The sequence below is a fragment of the Chenopodium quinoa genome, unplaced genomic scaffold (assembly GCF_001683475.1).
Source record: "Chenopodium quinoa cultivar QQ74 unplaced genomic scaffold, ASM168347v1, whole genome shotgun sequence".
Classification (NCBI taxonomy): domain Eukaryota; kingdom Viridiplantae; phylum Streptophyta; class Magnoliopsida; order Caryophyllales; family Amaranthaceae; genus Chenopodium; species Chenopodium quinoa.
The window spans coordinates 2,433,926-2,444,408 of record NW_018743021.1 but is presented as its reverse complement, the minus strand read 5'-3'; the positions used below and the strand labels follow the sequence as shown (position 1 = coordinate 2,444,408).

The following is a 10,483-nucleotide window of genomic DNA, read 5'->3' as shown; positions in this document are numbered from 1 at the left end:
TCTGTCTATTATAGATACAAGCAAGTTATAACAAGTCAAACATGTTTGTAGTACAAAATTTATCTATTTTCTTACACTACTTGAAAACAAGTATTGTATCATAGATATCATTATTACACAATACACATCATAATTTCATAAAAGGTTAATATCATTATTACCCTGTGTTAATATTTCCCGATTTAATAAAATATGCATATAAATTACTAACATTCATTATTCTAAAAAGGTTCTAAAAGCTGCTGTTATATCCAATTTACAATCTGACAATCTGTATGTTGTCTTTTTGACATGAGTTGGGCTCTTTACTTGCATACTATAAGTTAGCTCTTATAAGTTGCTGCTTTCTTCTATGAACTTTCAGTACACACACTCTTTAACTAATTGTTATGTATTGCCTTAGGTACCAAAACAACTAAATATGGACTGTAGGGATGATCATGGCGAAGCCAAACAGACGTCGGATGAGCCTTCTCGGAAGAGAGCTTATTCACCTAGTGAAAAAGGCAAAGGGAAAATGCTGGATATCAACGACGACAACTACAAACAGGCAAAACAGCAGCAAAATCCTGATGTAAGTGGTGTTCTGTGCCAGGATGATTCAGAATCTTTGATCAAATCTTTCTTATCATTTATACTGCAGCAGCAGCAGATTGAAAGACCATTTCCTGCTGTTAATTCTAGTATCAGCTCCTGCAGTATGGCACCGCCTGAATGTCAACGCACACTACAACTCTTTGAAGACAACCTTAATCGTAATGTTGTAACAGAAAGTTTTCAAGAGTTGGTTAATGATGGTGGCAGAGGACCTCTGCATCAGTCTGATGTAGCTACTGTCAGAGACGAGGTTGATATCCTGTTTGAAGAGTACTCCTCGTTACGAGAATGGGTGCAAAGTACAAGTTACTACTGGTATATTGTAAGATGTAGTTTAGTCCTAGATGTGTGGACTGAGGAGATGACAGGGCGAACCTATCTAAATGTAATCGTCGATTCTCCACTTGGGGTGGTTTATCTGAAATCAATTGATGTGAGTTTTGCTGTTAATGATGCTGAGGCGATGCTGTCAGTTATTGATAGTATTTTTTCAGAATCAGAACTTGGTTTGAGGCCGGAGTATGTGCTCCAAGTTATATCCTACACTGCGTCACCATGGCTAGACACGGTTGGAGAAAGACTTCAGGAGAAATACCCTTGGATGTTCTGGTCCATCAGCGCCACATATTGCGTGACTCTGATGCTAGAGAGGGTAGCCTCGGCGATAGCCTGGGTGAGGCAAACCATCGAGCAAGCCAAGATGGTTACAAGGCTTATTTACAGTGATCCTTGTATATTGGACCTCTTAAGGCAGGCTAGTAATGGAGAACTTGATCAAAACTCGAACCTTGTGAAGTCGAGTAAAATTAAGGAAGCTACACCCTTTCTGACACTTGAGAATATGCTGGTTTGGAGAAAACATCTTGAGAAAATGCTAACATCACAAGAATGGAAAAACTCATGCTTTGGATCATCATTGGGAGGTATGAGAGTCGAGGAGCTAGTGCTGAGGGACAGAACATTCTGGACTCGAGTCGGTCTTGCTGTCAAAGGAAGCAAGCCTATAGTTAACCTGCTTTGCTTAATCAATGATGGAAACATTGATATTGATAACCCTCAAATGGGTAATATCTATGAAAGAATGGATGAAATGAAGGAAAAAATTAGGGGTGATATTAAGAAATCTAACATGTATATGCCTTTTTGGGATATAATAGACGAGATTTGGAACAATATGTTGCACTCCCCACTTCATGCTGCAGGTCACTTTCTAAATCCAAAGCTTTATTACAGTAATAATTTTGTTGTTGATGATGAAGAAGTAGAGGGTGGGATTAGGGACACTATACACAAAATTGTGGATGATGCACAAACCCAAGAAACTATTATGAAACAGCTGCATCTATATGAATTTGCCCGTGGAGATTTCAAAATTGGTTTGCGTGAAAGACACAATGTCTCTCCAGGTATGCACTACTTCCTGTATATACTACCTCCGGTTCTTATTACTTGCAACAAAGGAATAAGATCCGGAAGTAGTATATTCTTTATACAATCTTTGTTTGATCACATTAAGTGTTCAAATTTCAGTCTTAACGTGACATAATTAATATCGATTGAAGGTATTAATTATGTATATTTAAAGGGTTCATTATATTTAAAGGGTTCATTATATCATTATATTATTTATATATTAAAAGATGTTACACAGCGATGACATGCATTACATGATGTGGTTTAAATTGATGCAGTTGATTGGTGGAAGCGGTATGGGGAACGATATAAAGAGTTGCAACATTTTGCAATAATAGTGTTAGGGGTAGCATGTAATGGTGCTCCTCCACCCCATAAATTCGGAAGAGAAGATGTAGGGAGGTTGTTGTCAACAAGCGAAACCGATCCATCATATCTATGGTTAGTCCAAAAGTGTTACGTATCTTACAACCGTCATCTAAGGGAGCTCGCAACTTATGGTTTCAAGTTTAACATTGAGTCTGATGAGCCTCATTCCGTCGATGATTGGATAGCTGGTTACTACTAACTGCTAAGCATGAACAACATTTGAGGGGATTATGCAAGGAGATGTTTTTAGATGGTCGATAAGAGTAGCTTGATGTGTTGTTTAATTGTCTTCTGGTAATAATGTATGTACTATTTTCTTTTAATACTTTGGATGGTGTTTTTAGATGGCTGCTAGGAGTAGCTTAATGAATGTTGCTATCTTTTCGTTACCAAAATATTTTTATAATGCAATTAAGATCGTTAAGCTAAGTGGAAAGCTTAGCACAGTGAGAACTCTGGGATATTAATGAGCACAACTTTTGAGCTAAAAAAATTTATGAGCATCTTTTAGTGCACATTTTAGATTATCTTTTACTTGTAAAATTTATTTAGTAATCTATTGTGAGAATGATTGCTTAGCATACCATTAGATTAAACAAGTTCTTAATTACGTTTTTCAGGTGTAACAATTACTACCAAATTTCTATTGTATATTAGCTTGAAAAGAATTAACTATCTCAATTCAAATAGTTTGATCTATAAAAATCTAACCAATCATTAAATTCAACGCATTTTTTTTAAAAAACAAGAGGTTTTAAAATAGCACCGAAATTAAATTAACTTACTTATAATGGATTAATCCATAATTAGTTATATACAGTTAGGAGTGTTCATAAATCGGTCCGGACTGAAAAAAAGGACTGGACTACCCTGGACCGAATTAATCGGTCTGATTTTCGGGTCTTAAAATTCATTTTTCATGTCTTCAGTCCTGTCCGGTCCAAAACCCTATAAAAATCGGTCTTGAAATGAACCGATTTTTAATTAAAAATATGCGTGAAACCTTAAATAATGGTTAAAATTATCCTCAATAAGCTTAGAAAACATTAACTTTTTAAGTTTTTTTTTTACTAAACATACAAAAATAAAAAGACGTAAAAATAACGTTAAAATATAATTTTTCTTTTATTTTTTTTCATGTTTTCCATAATTTAATTAAAAATTTAGTATTTTTTAAAAAAAATTCTTAATTCGGTCCAAAACGGTCTGGTTCTTTCGGTCCGGCCTTCGGTCCAAAGCGTTCTTGGACCGATGAACAGCCCTAATACAGTACAAATTAACAATTTTATTAACAGAAGGTTGAGATAAACATGTGTGCTATATATCAATACTAGATGAAGCCCGTGCGATGCACGGTTTGTTTGAATTTTTAAAAATAATTTTTTAATACATATATATATGTGTTAAAATTTGTTATATATTTAGATAAAATTCCTAATATCAAAAGATAATATTTTATATTTAATTAATTTAAATTGGAAAATCTCATTCGCCAATTTTGCTTACGTGGCATTTGAATTATTTAATTATAAAAGATTTTAATAATCTCCTATTTAATTGGTTACTACTAAAATTTATAATCTTACATGACACACTAAGAAAATTAGATCTTATGTGGCTCTCTACAAACTCGGGAAAAAACTCCCCTTTATATATATATATATTAGATTGTCAAATTAGGAATGTTCCCGTAAAAAAAAAAAAAAATTAGGAATGTTGTTCTTCAATTAAGAAATCTAGGGCTCAAATATAATCTGCCCTTATTCTTTAACAAATTAGGAATGTTGTTTCTTCACTTTAGAAATTTAGGGCTCAAATAACATCTGCCCTTTTGCAATCCCATTAGACAATTTCAAACAAAATCCCTTTTTTCAAACCCAAAAATCTCTCACACAAAAACTCAGAAAAAAAAAACCCAGATTTACGAACCTTCAAATTCACCTTTCAATGGAATTTCCACCTGACTTAGACTTATTTGGGGATGATGATGATGAAGAAGATTACGCCCAAGACAATGAAGAAGAACAACCAAAGCAACAGGAATATGGCGGCGATGGCGGGGGTGGGGGTGTTCGTCCTTCATCATCTTCCGACTCGTCTCGCTCATCTTCGCCGTCAAATTCATCTTCTTCATCGTCTTCAAGATCAAGATCTTCTTCCAGTGGTAGTGGTAGCGGCAGCGGGAGTAGTAGCGCAGCGAGTGAGGAGAGAGAAAATGGTGGTGTAGAAGAAGTAGTGTCCAATAGTAGGATTATTGCTAGGGATATATTTGGGGATGAACCTGATGATGATGATGATGAATTAGATGATGAACGAGATCTTTTTGGGCCTGATAATGAAGATTATTGCAAAACTTTAGCTAAAAGCCCTCACCCTGTTCCTGGTATTTTGAGTTTTTCTTCAATTCTGAATTAATTTAAGGTTTTTTTGTTGGTGGGAGTTGCTAATTTTGGTTCAAATTTAGGTTTTAATGCTTGCTTATTATAGTTAGTGAGGTTTTTTTATGTGGGTAATCTCTCTTTTGTTTGTTTGTGGTTTCAATTTGGAGAAAATTGTTGGTTTTTTTGCTGGTGAGTGTTGGTGTTTTTTGTTTAAATTTGAGGTTTTAATGCTTGCAGTTTATAGTGTAGTGAGCTTTAATGTATGGGTAATCTCCCTTTTGTTGTGTAACTGTGTATGTAGTTTCAAATTGAGGAAATATAGTGTTTTTTGTAGGTGGGTATTGCTGATGTTAGTTCAATTATAGGTTTTGATGCTTGCCCACTGTCGTTTTATGAATGTTTAGATGTGGGTATATACATCATTCATTCATTTGTGTCTGTTTTTATTTAAAATTTGCAATTGAGGTCAAATAGTGGCTGTATTTTTATGGACATCTACAATCAAGCTGCAATGGGGCTTGTATCGCAGAATGTGATTCGTTCCAGCTTGCTTTGTGCCCATTGTTCAAGCTGCAACACTATTGATTAGAATTAGTGTAGTGTAATTGTTATTAAATAATATCAATTCAGGGAAATGAAGGTGTATTATATTTATTCTTTATGAGTGTTTACTTTGTCTGAGCATGTCGTTTAGTATGAGGTGAATAATAAGTAAGCCTCTTTGCTGCCATGTTATATGTGTTGGCTATATGGTTTCAAAGTTGCTGCACAGCTTTGAGTATAGTTTCCTGTAACTGCTTGATGTTAGGAGTTTGATTATTATCTTTTTCATTTCTCTCTTCATTTCTGTACTTTACTTCCTGGTTTGTTGAAGGCTTTGTATTCTGCAGTTTTGCCTCCGATTCGAAATAACCATCACCAAGATGGAGGTGGAGGTGGTCGTGGTCGTGGCCGTGGACGATGGCAAAATGATAGAGGTGCTGGTATCCTTCCTCGTCCTGGATATCCTCCCAGACAAAACTATGGGTTCAACCCCAGATTTCCTCCTGCTATACGAGATGAACGCTTTGTTTCTGAGCTCATGTTTACAAGTAGTGAGGAAACACTTTCAAGAAGACCTATACAGTTCCAAGAGGTAAATTGATGCTTGTTTTAAGATGCATGAATTTCTGTATAATTATAAGTTTTGTAGTGTTTTGGCTTGGTGAATTTAGATTATGTTGCTGGCTGGTACACCATATCTAGATTGCTAGTTATTAGGTTTCAGCTGGAGTTTTAGGCTTTGGGAAGATTGTGCTGTCTTCGGTATGTTATTATCTGGAAACCAAGTATTTATTTCTTCATTGGGGGTGTGGTGCAATTTATTGGATATATAGCTATTAATTTCTAATTATCTATCAGTTTCTGGCTTTGGTGATTGCTTGATGATTGTCATGTGAATGATCATTTGCCTTTAATTACTCTTTGCTAATACAGCTTAGTGGCAATTTGATTAAATAGCCTTCTGAATTTGCCTGCTATAGTCGTCTGGAAACTGGTGAGGTCTTCTTTGATGATCGCAGCCTGGTAAGCCATCTAGATTAATTATGTGATTATGTTCCAACTACTATGCCTTTTTAGCACCATAGGTCGTGAACTCTTGTCCTATTGTTTGCATGTATGTTATTAGAGGCTTTTTAAGCGACTTATCAGTGAAGATGTTGGAGCAGATCTGAATGAAGGCTTTGATACATTCATCGAGAAAAAAGGTATCCTAGATATGCATTGAAGAAAATTTTAGAATGCTTAATTTATTTATAGATAATTAAGAGAAAGACTGGGAGGTGTGTGTGGGGGGGGGGGGCGTTGGAGGTGTGTGTGGGGGGGAGGGGGGGGGGGCGTTGGAGGTGTGTGTGTGTGTGGGGGGGGAAGGCAGGTGAGGGATGAGAATAGCAGTGGAAATGTGGGAGGAACGGCTTTCGTTGGCCATTGGGGTATTGTGTCTCAATAGTCAATACTGGTTTATGCTTATCATGCTCTAAAATTAACCAACTGTTCTTAAACCAGATTTGGGCTCTCAGGGTTTTGGTGATCTTCTTGCTTGCATAAGACATAAAAGAATTCCTCTAGAGAATATGCATTTTGTGGTAAGTACAACTATCTTGTTCTGAAGGATTCCATGGCAGTGAAAATTTTCCATAAACCATTTGCCTTTCTGATTCTGTTGAAATTTTTTGTTGGTCTTGTGCAGACGTATCGGAACAATCTAAATAAGGTAAAATGTGATTTCTCCAATATTAGTAAGATAATGTGCTGCTTTATTTTGCACTATGATTTAGTTCGTGATTTTACACTATGATTTAGTTCGTGCTTTGCATAAGTTGTTCTAGGGTAACTTTAGCTGGGACTTGGGAGATCACTGGATATAATTCACACATGTTTAATCTTAGAGTCTAGCTGGATTAATTCTTGGTTTCATTTTGAAGCTTAACGTTTCTCTTCTTTCACCAATTGTGCAGATTCTGGCCACTGCTTATATTAGGAATGAGCCTTGGGAAATGGGAGTACATAAAAGGAAGGGGGTTATTTATCTTGATGTCCATAAACTACCAGAAAGGCCAAAGACAGAATTGGATCGCAGAATGTAAAATAATGTTTTTTCCCTCTTACCTTGCCCTCTTGCTGTTTTTCGTCTTTTAAGTTTTATCTGATTTGTATTTTATAAAATAAGTGCTTTCTATTGATGCTGTTCATAGATTTACAAATCATGAAGGGGGTTGAAATGATATGCTAAGTATTTAAGATAAATTTCAATTCTCTATTGATATTTAACTGGAAATCTTGGATTCTGATATATAGTGGTGATCGTGACTCGTGAGTGGATTTCGAGCTATGAGAGAGAGAGAGAGAATGTACGAGTTCGTGCTGCTCTTGTGGTTAATCTATTACTTCCTCTGGTTTTTTTAATACTTTCTCCGTTTTTTAAATTGCACCATTGGGTGTGGACTCAAATATAATAGTAGTAAAAATAATATAAGGTAGAGAACCAAAATTACCCATGTGATAGTATGATGCAAACAGAAGGGAGAGAGAAAAGGTGGGGTAACAATGGTTATTATCAAATGCTTACTAGGATAGAATTGGTATTTAGTGTGAACACATTCAAAAAGTGAATGAAGGCTTGTCAATTTTAGAAATGGTGCAATTAACATGCAACATCACAAAAATGCAAATGGTCCAATTTAAAAAACAGAGGAAGTATGTTTATTTATATGCAACATGTTGTGGCATGCATTTTAAGGGTATGTTGCAAGTAAAATAAAACAGATGAAGTATATTTTAATTTGTCGGCTCTGATAGTTGGTATGAAGTTATTGACATGATAACATCTCTTGCCAAGTTGTTGATATATAAGAACTTGCTGGTAAATAAGATGTTTTAGGGTTTTGATACCCATTGATGCCCAGAAGTTACGGGAAGCGATTAAAATGAGGTGAAGTTGTGAACATGTGACTGCTATAGAGCAATTTTAATTGTTCAATTGTGATAGAATGTTAGTGTTACAGCAATGTGAAAGCTACCTTGTTGATATTCAAGGCCTTAGATAATTTCTTGTTACTAGGAGTGTGGGAGTCTTTAGTCTTGGACATTAACGATGCTTCAGTGCTATAAGGATGATGAGAATTTCTTGTTACTGTCTTCAGTCTTGGACATTAATGACATGAATGATGATGAGGAAAAAGATGTTTTCTCTTATTTTTTAGAAAGTCAAAAAAAGAATATGTATAAGCATTTCTACTAATTGTACATATTTTAAAGTGGTTCCTTCTACTTCTCATGAGCATGCTCTTGCCGTTTCTTGTATTAAATAGGCTAATTATGATATTGTTTCATGCATAACGGCGACAATTTTTATGACTTTGTGATAATTCTGATTCTTGTTTATTGTGAATTTCGTTTCTTCTCATCTGTCAATCAAGAGAAAGAAAACTATATTGTGCTTCGTATAGGTCAACCAAAATAACAGGGAAAAAAAAAGTTTCTGTTTACTCTTGAGTTTTATGTTATGTTTCGGTTGTTCCGTTTGGTTTAGGTGCTATTGGGGTTATTGCTTTGAGACCCTTGCAACTGAAGATCCTACAAGGGATGATGGAGAGGGTATACATCATATTGATGCCAACGTTGAGTATTGTGCTGTCATCAAAACAAAACTTGGTGCTCATCGAATATTAATGGGTGCTGAAATGGATTGCTATGACTCCCCTGATGATGGGAGGAAGTTTTATGTTGAGTTGAAGACATCCCGAGAGGTTTGCTGTTTTTATATTTAATATTATAGATGTAAATGTAGTTTATTTTCACTATGTTTATATATTCTTATGTAGAAATCACTTGACCATTGATTGCAGTTGGATTATCGAACAGAGGAAAGATATGAAAGAGAGAAATTACTTAAATTCTGGGTTTGTGGAGCCTTTCATCTTAGCTTTAGCTATTTGTTGCCTATATCCTTTCTACTTGTAGTACATTGTGTGATATTAATTTGCCTTCTGATTGCAGATCCAGTCATTTCTTGCTGGTGTTCCCTATATCGTTGTTGGCTTCAGGTAAATGGCTCTTGCAACCATCTCTTTTATGCCTTTTGGTGAGTTGAATTGATTGCTCTGATTTCCTTGGAAATTTTCAGCTGCTTTTTGCAGTAAAGAGACTAGGGGTTTTTTTTGTTATGCTTGGCAATTCTTATTTACATCTTTGATTGAACATGATTTTTCAAATGTATAGATAAAACTTTAAGAATATTCACTTTTGATCGTGTAGTGATGATTGTCTACAATAACTTGCCAAAACTAAGCTTCCTATGTGGCTATAATGCTATATCTATTGTGAAGTCTGCTATACAAATTTGTCTTATGTGTCTTTAAAAGTTCTTTGCATCCTTTAAGGCTCGGAGGCCTTGCACTGACCAATTCAGAATTTCAGAGTAGACACTTGTATTACTTAGACCTGTTTCATATTTTTATTTTTTTCTTGTAGCTGCCTAGTTGTAATAACTGACGAATTACCTTTGGTTTACCTACAAATTAGAAGATTTCACTTCATGGTGTAACTCCTTACTGGTGTAAATATGAGAACAAGCATATTTAGTCTCCGAAAGGGTTTAATACATAAATTGCAGAGATTTTGTAGACAAGTGAAAATATTGTTATGATCTAACAGAGTTTTTTCTGTAAAATTGGTGATCTGACTTTGGTTTCAGAAAACTTTGGATCCTGCACTGCACAGTGTATTCACTTCAATGCTCCTTGTGCAGGGATGACTCCGGCCGACTTGTTCGCACAGAGAGAATTAGGACCAAAGAAATAAATCAGAGAGTGAAGATGAAGAATTATTGGCAGGTTAAAATAACATTTTATGCCGATAGCCTGTATTGAGATATTACCTTTGTTTTGTCCCAATTGACCTTCGAAGTTGTTAACTGCTCTGCATTTTCCTGGAAATTTATATCTAGTATGTGTTTTGATTTCATTGCTATTCATGTCTTTTGTTGTTTAACAGGGTGGGGTTTGCTTAGCATTTGCTGATGAGGTATTGTGCTGGCTGTATGGAACTGTAAAAGAGGGTATGTATCTTATTTCATGCCAGTATGTCGACTACGAAGAATTATCTGTCTTTAGATCTTACGAGACTTTTATCTTGGGGTGACTTGTGAGGAAGTTGTAAATGAGCTCAAATTTTAAAATTAG

General features: G+C 35.3%; 2 protein-coding genes across 2 annotated transcripts in view; both read left to right on the top strand.

The window, feature by feature from the left end:
• Positions 1-421: 421 nt before the first annotated feature.
• LOC110730042 lies at positions 422-2,578 on the top strand. The gene is made up of 2 exons (XM_021909820.1): positions 422-2,003; positions 2,289-2,578. Exons 1-2 carry the CDS (start codon positions 422-424, stop codon positions 2,576-2,578), a joined length of 1,872 nt encoding a protein of 623 aa, XP_021765512.1.
• A 1,467-nt stretch (positions 2,579-4,045) lies between these two features.
• The window catches only part of LOC110730273 (decapping nuclease DXO homolog, chloroplastic-like), a 7,270-nt gene continuing 832 nt past the window's right edge, over positions 4,046-10,483 (top strand). The window contains exons 1-12 of the mRNA XM_021910062.1: positions 4,046-4,762; positions 5,651-5,895; positions 6,261-6,326; positions 6,430-6,508; positions 6,807-6,886; positions 6,991-7,014; positions 7,259-7,383; positions 8,833-9,049; positions 9,149-9,202; positions 9,300-9,346; positions 10,051-10,135; positions 10,296-10,359. Coding sequence (XP_021765754.1) covers positions 4,327-4,762; positions 5,651-5,895; positions 6,261-6,326; positions 6,430-6,508; positions 6,807-6,886; positions 6,991-7,014; positions 7,259-7,383; positions 8,833-9,049; positions 9,149-9,202; positions 9,300-9,346; positions 10,051-10,135; positions 10,296-10,359 — 1,522 coding nt within the window. The 5' untranslated portion in view covers positions 4,046-4,326. The remainder of the gene's footprint in view (positions 4,763-5,650; positions 5,896-6,260; positions 6,327-6,429; positions 6,509-6,806; positions 6,887-6,990; positions 7,015-7,258; positions 7,384-8,832; positions 9,050-9,148; positions 9,203-9,299; positions 9,347-10,050; positions 10,136-10,295; positions 10,360-10,483) is intronic.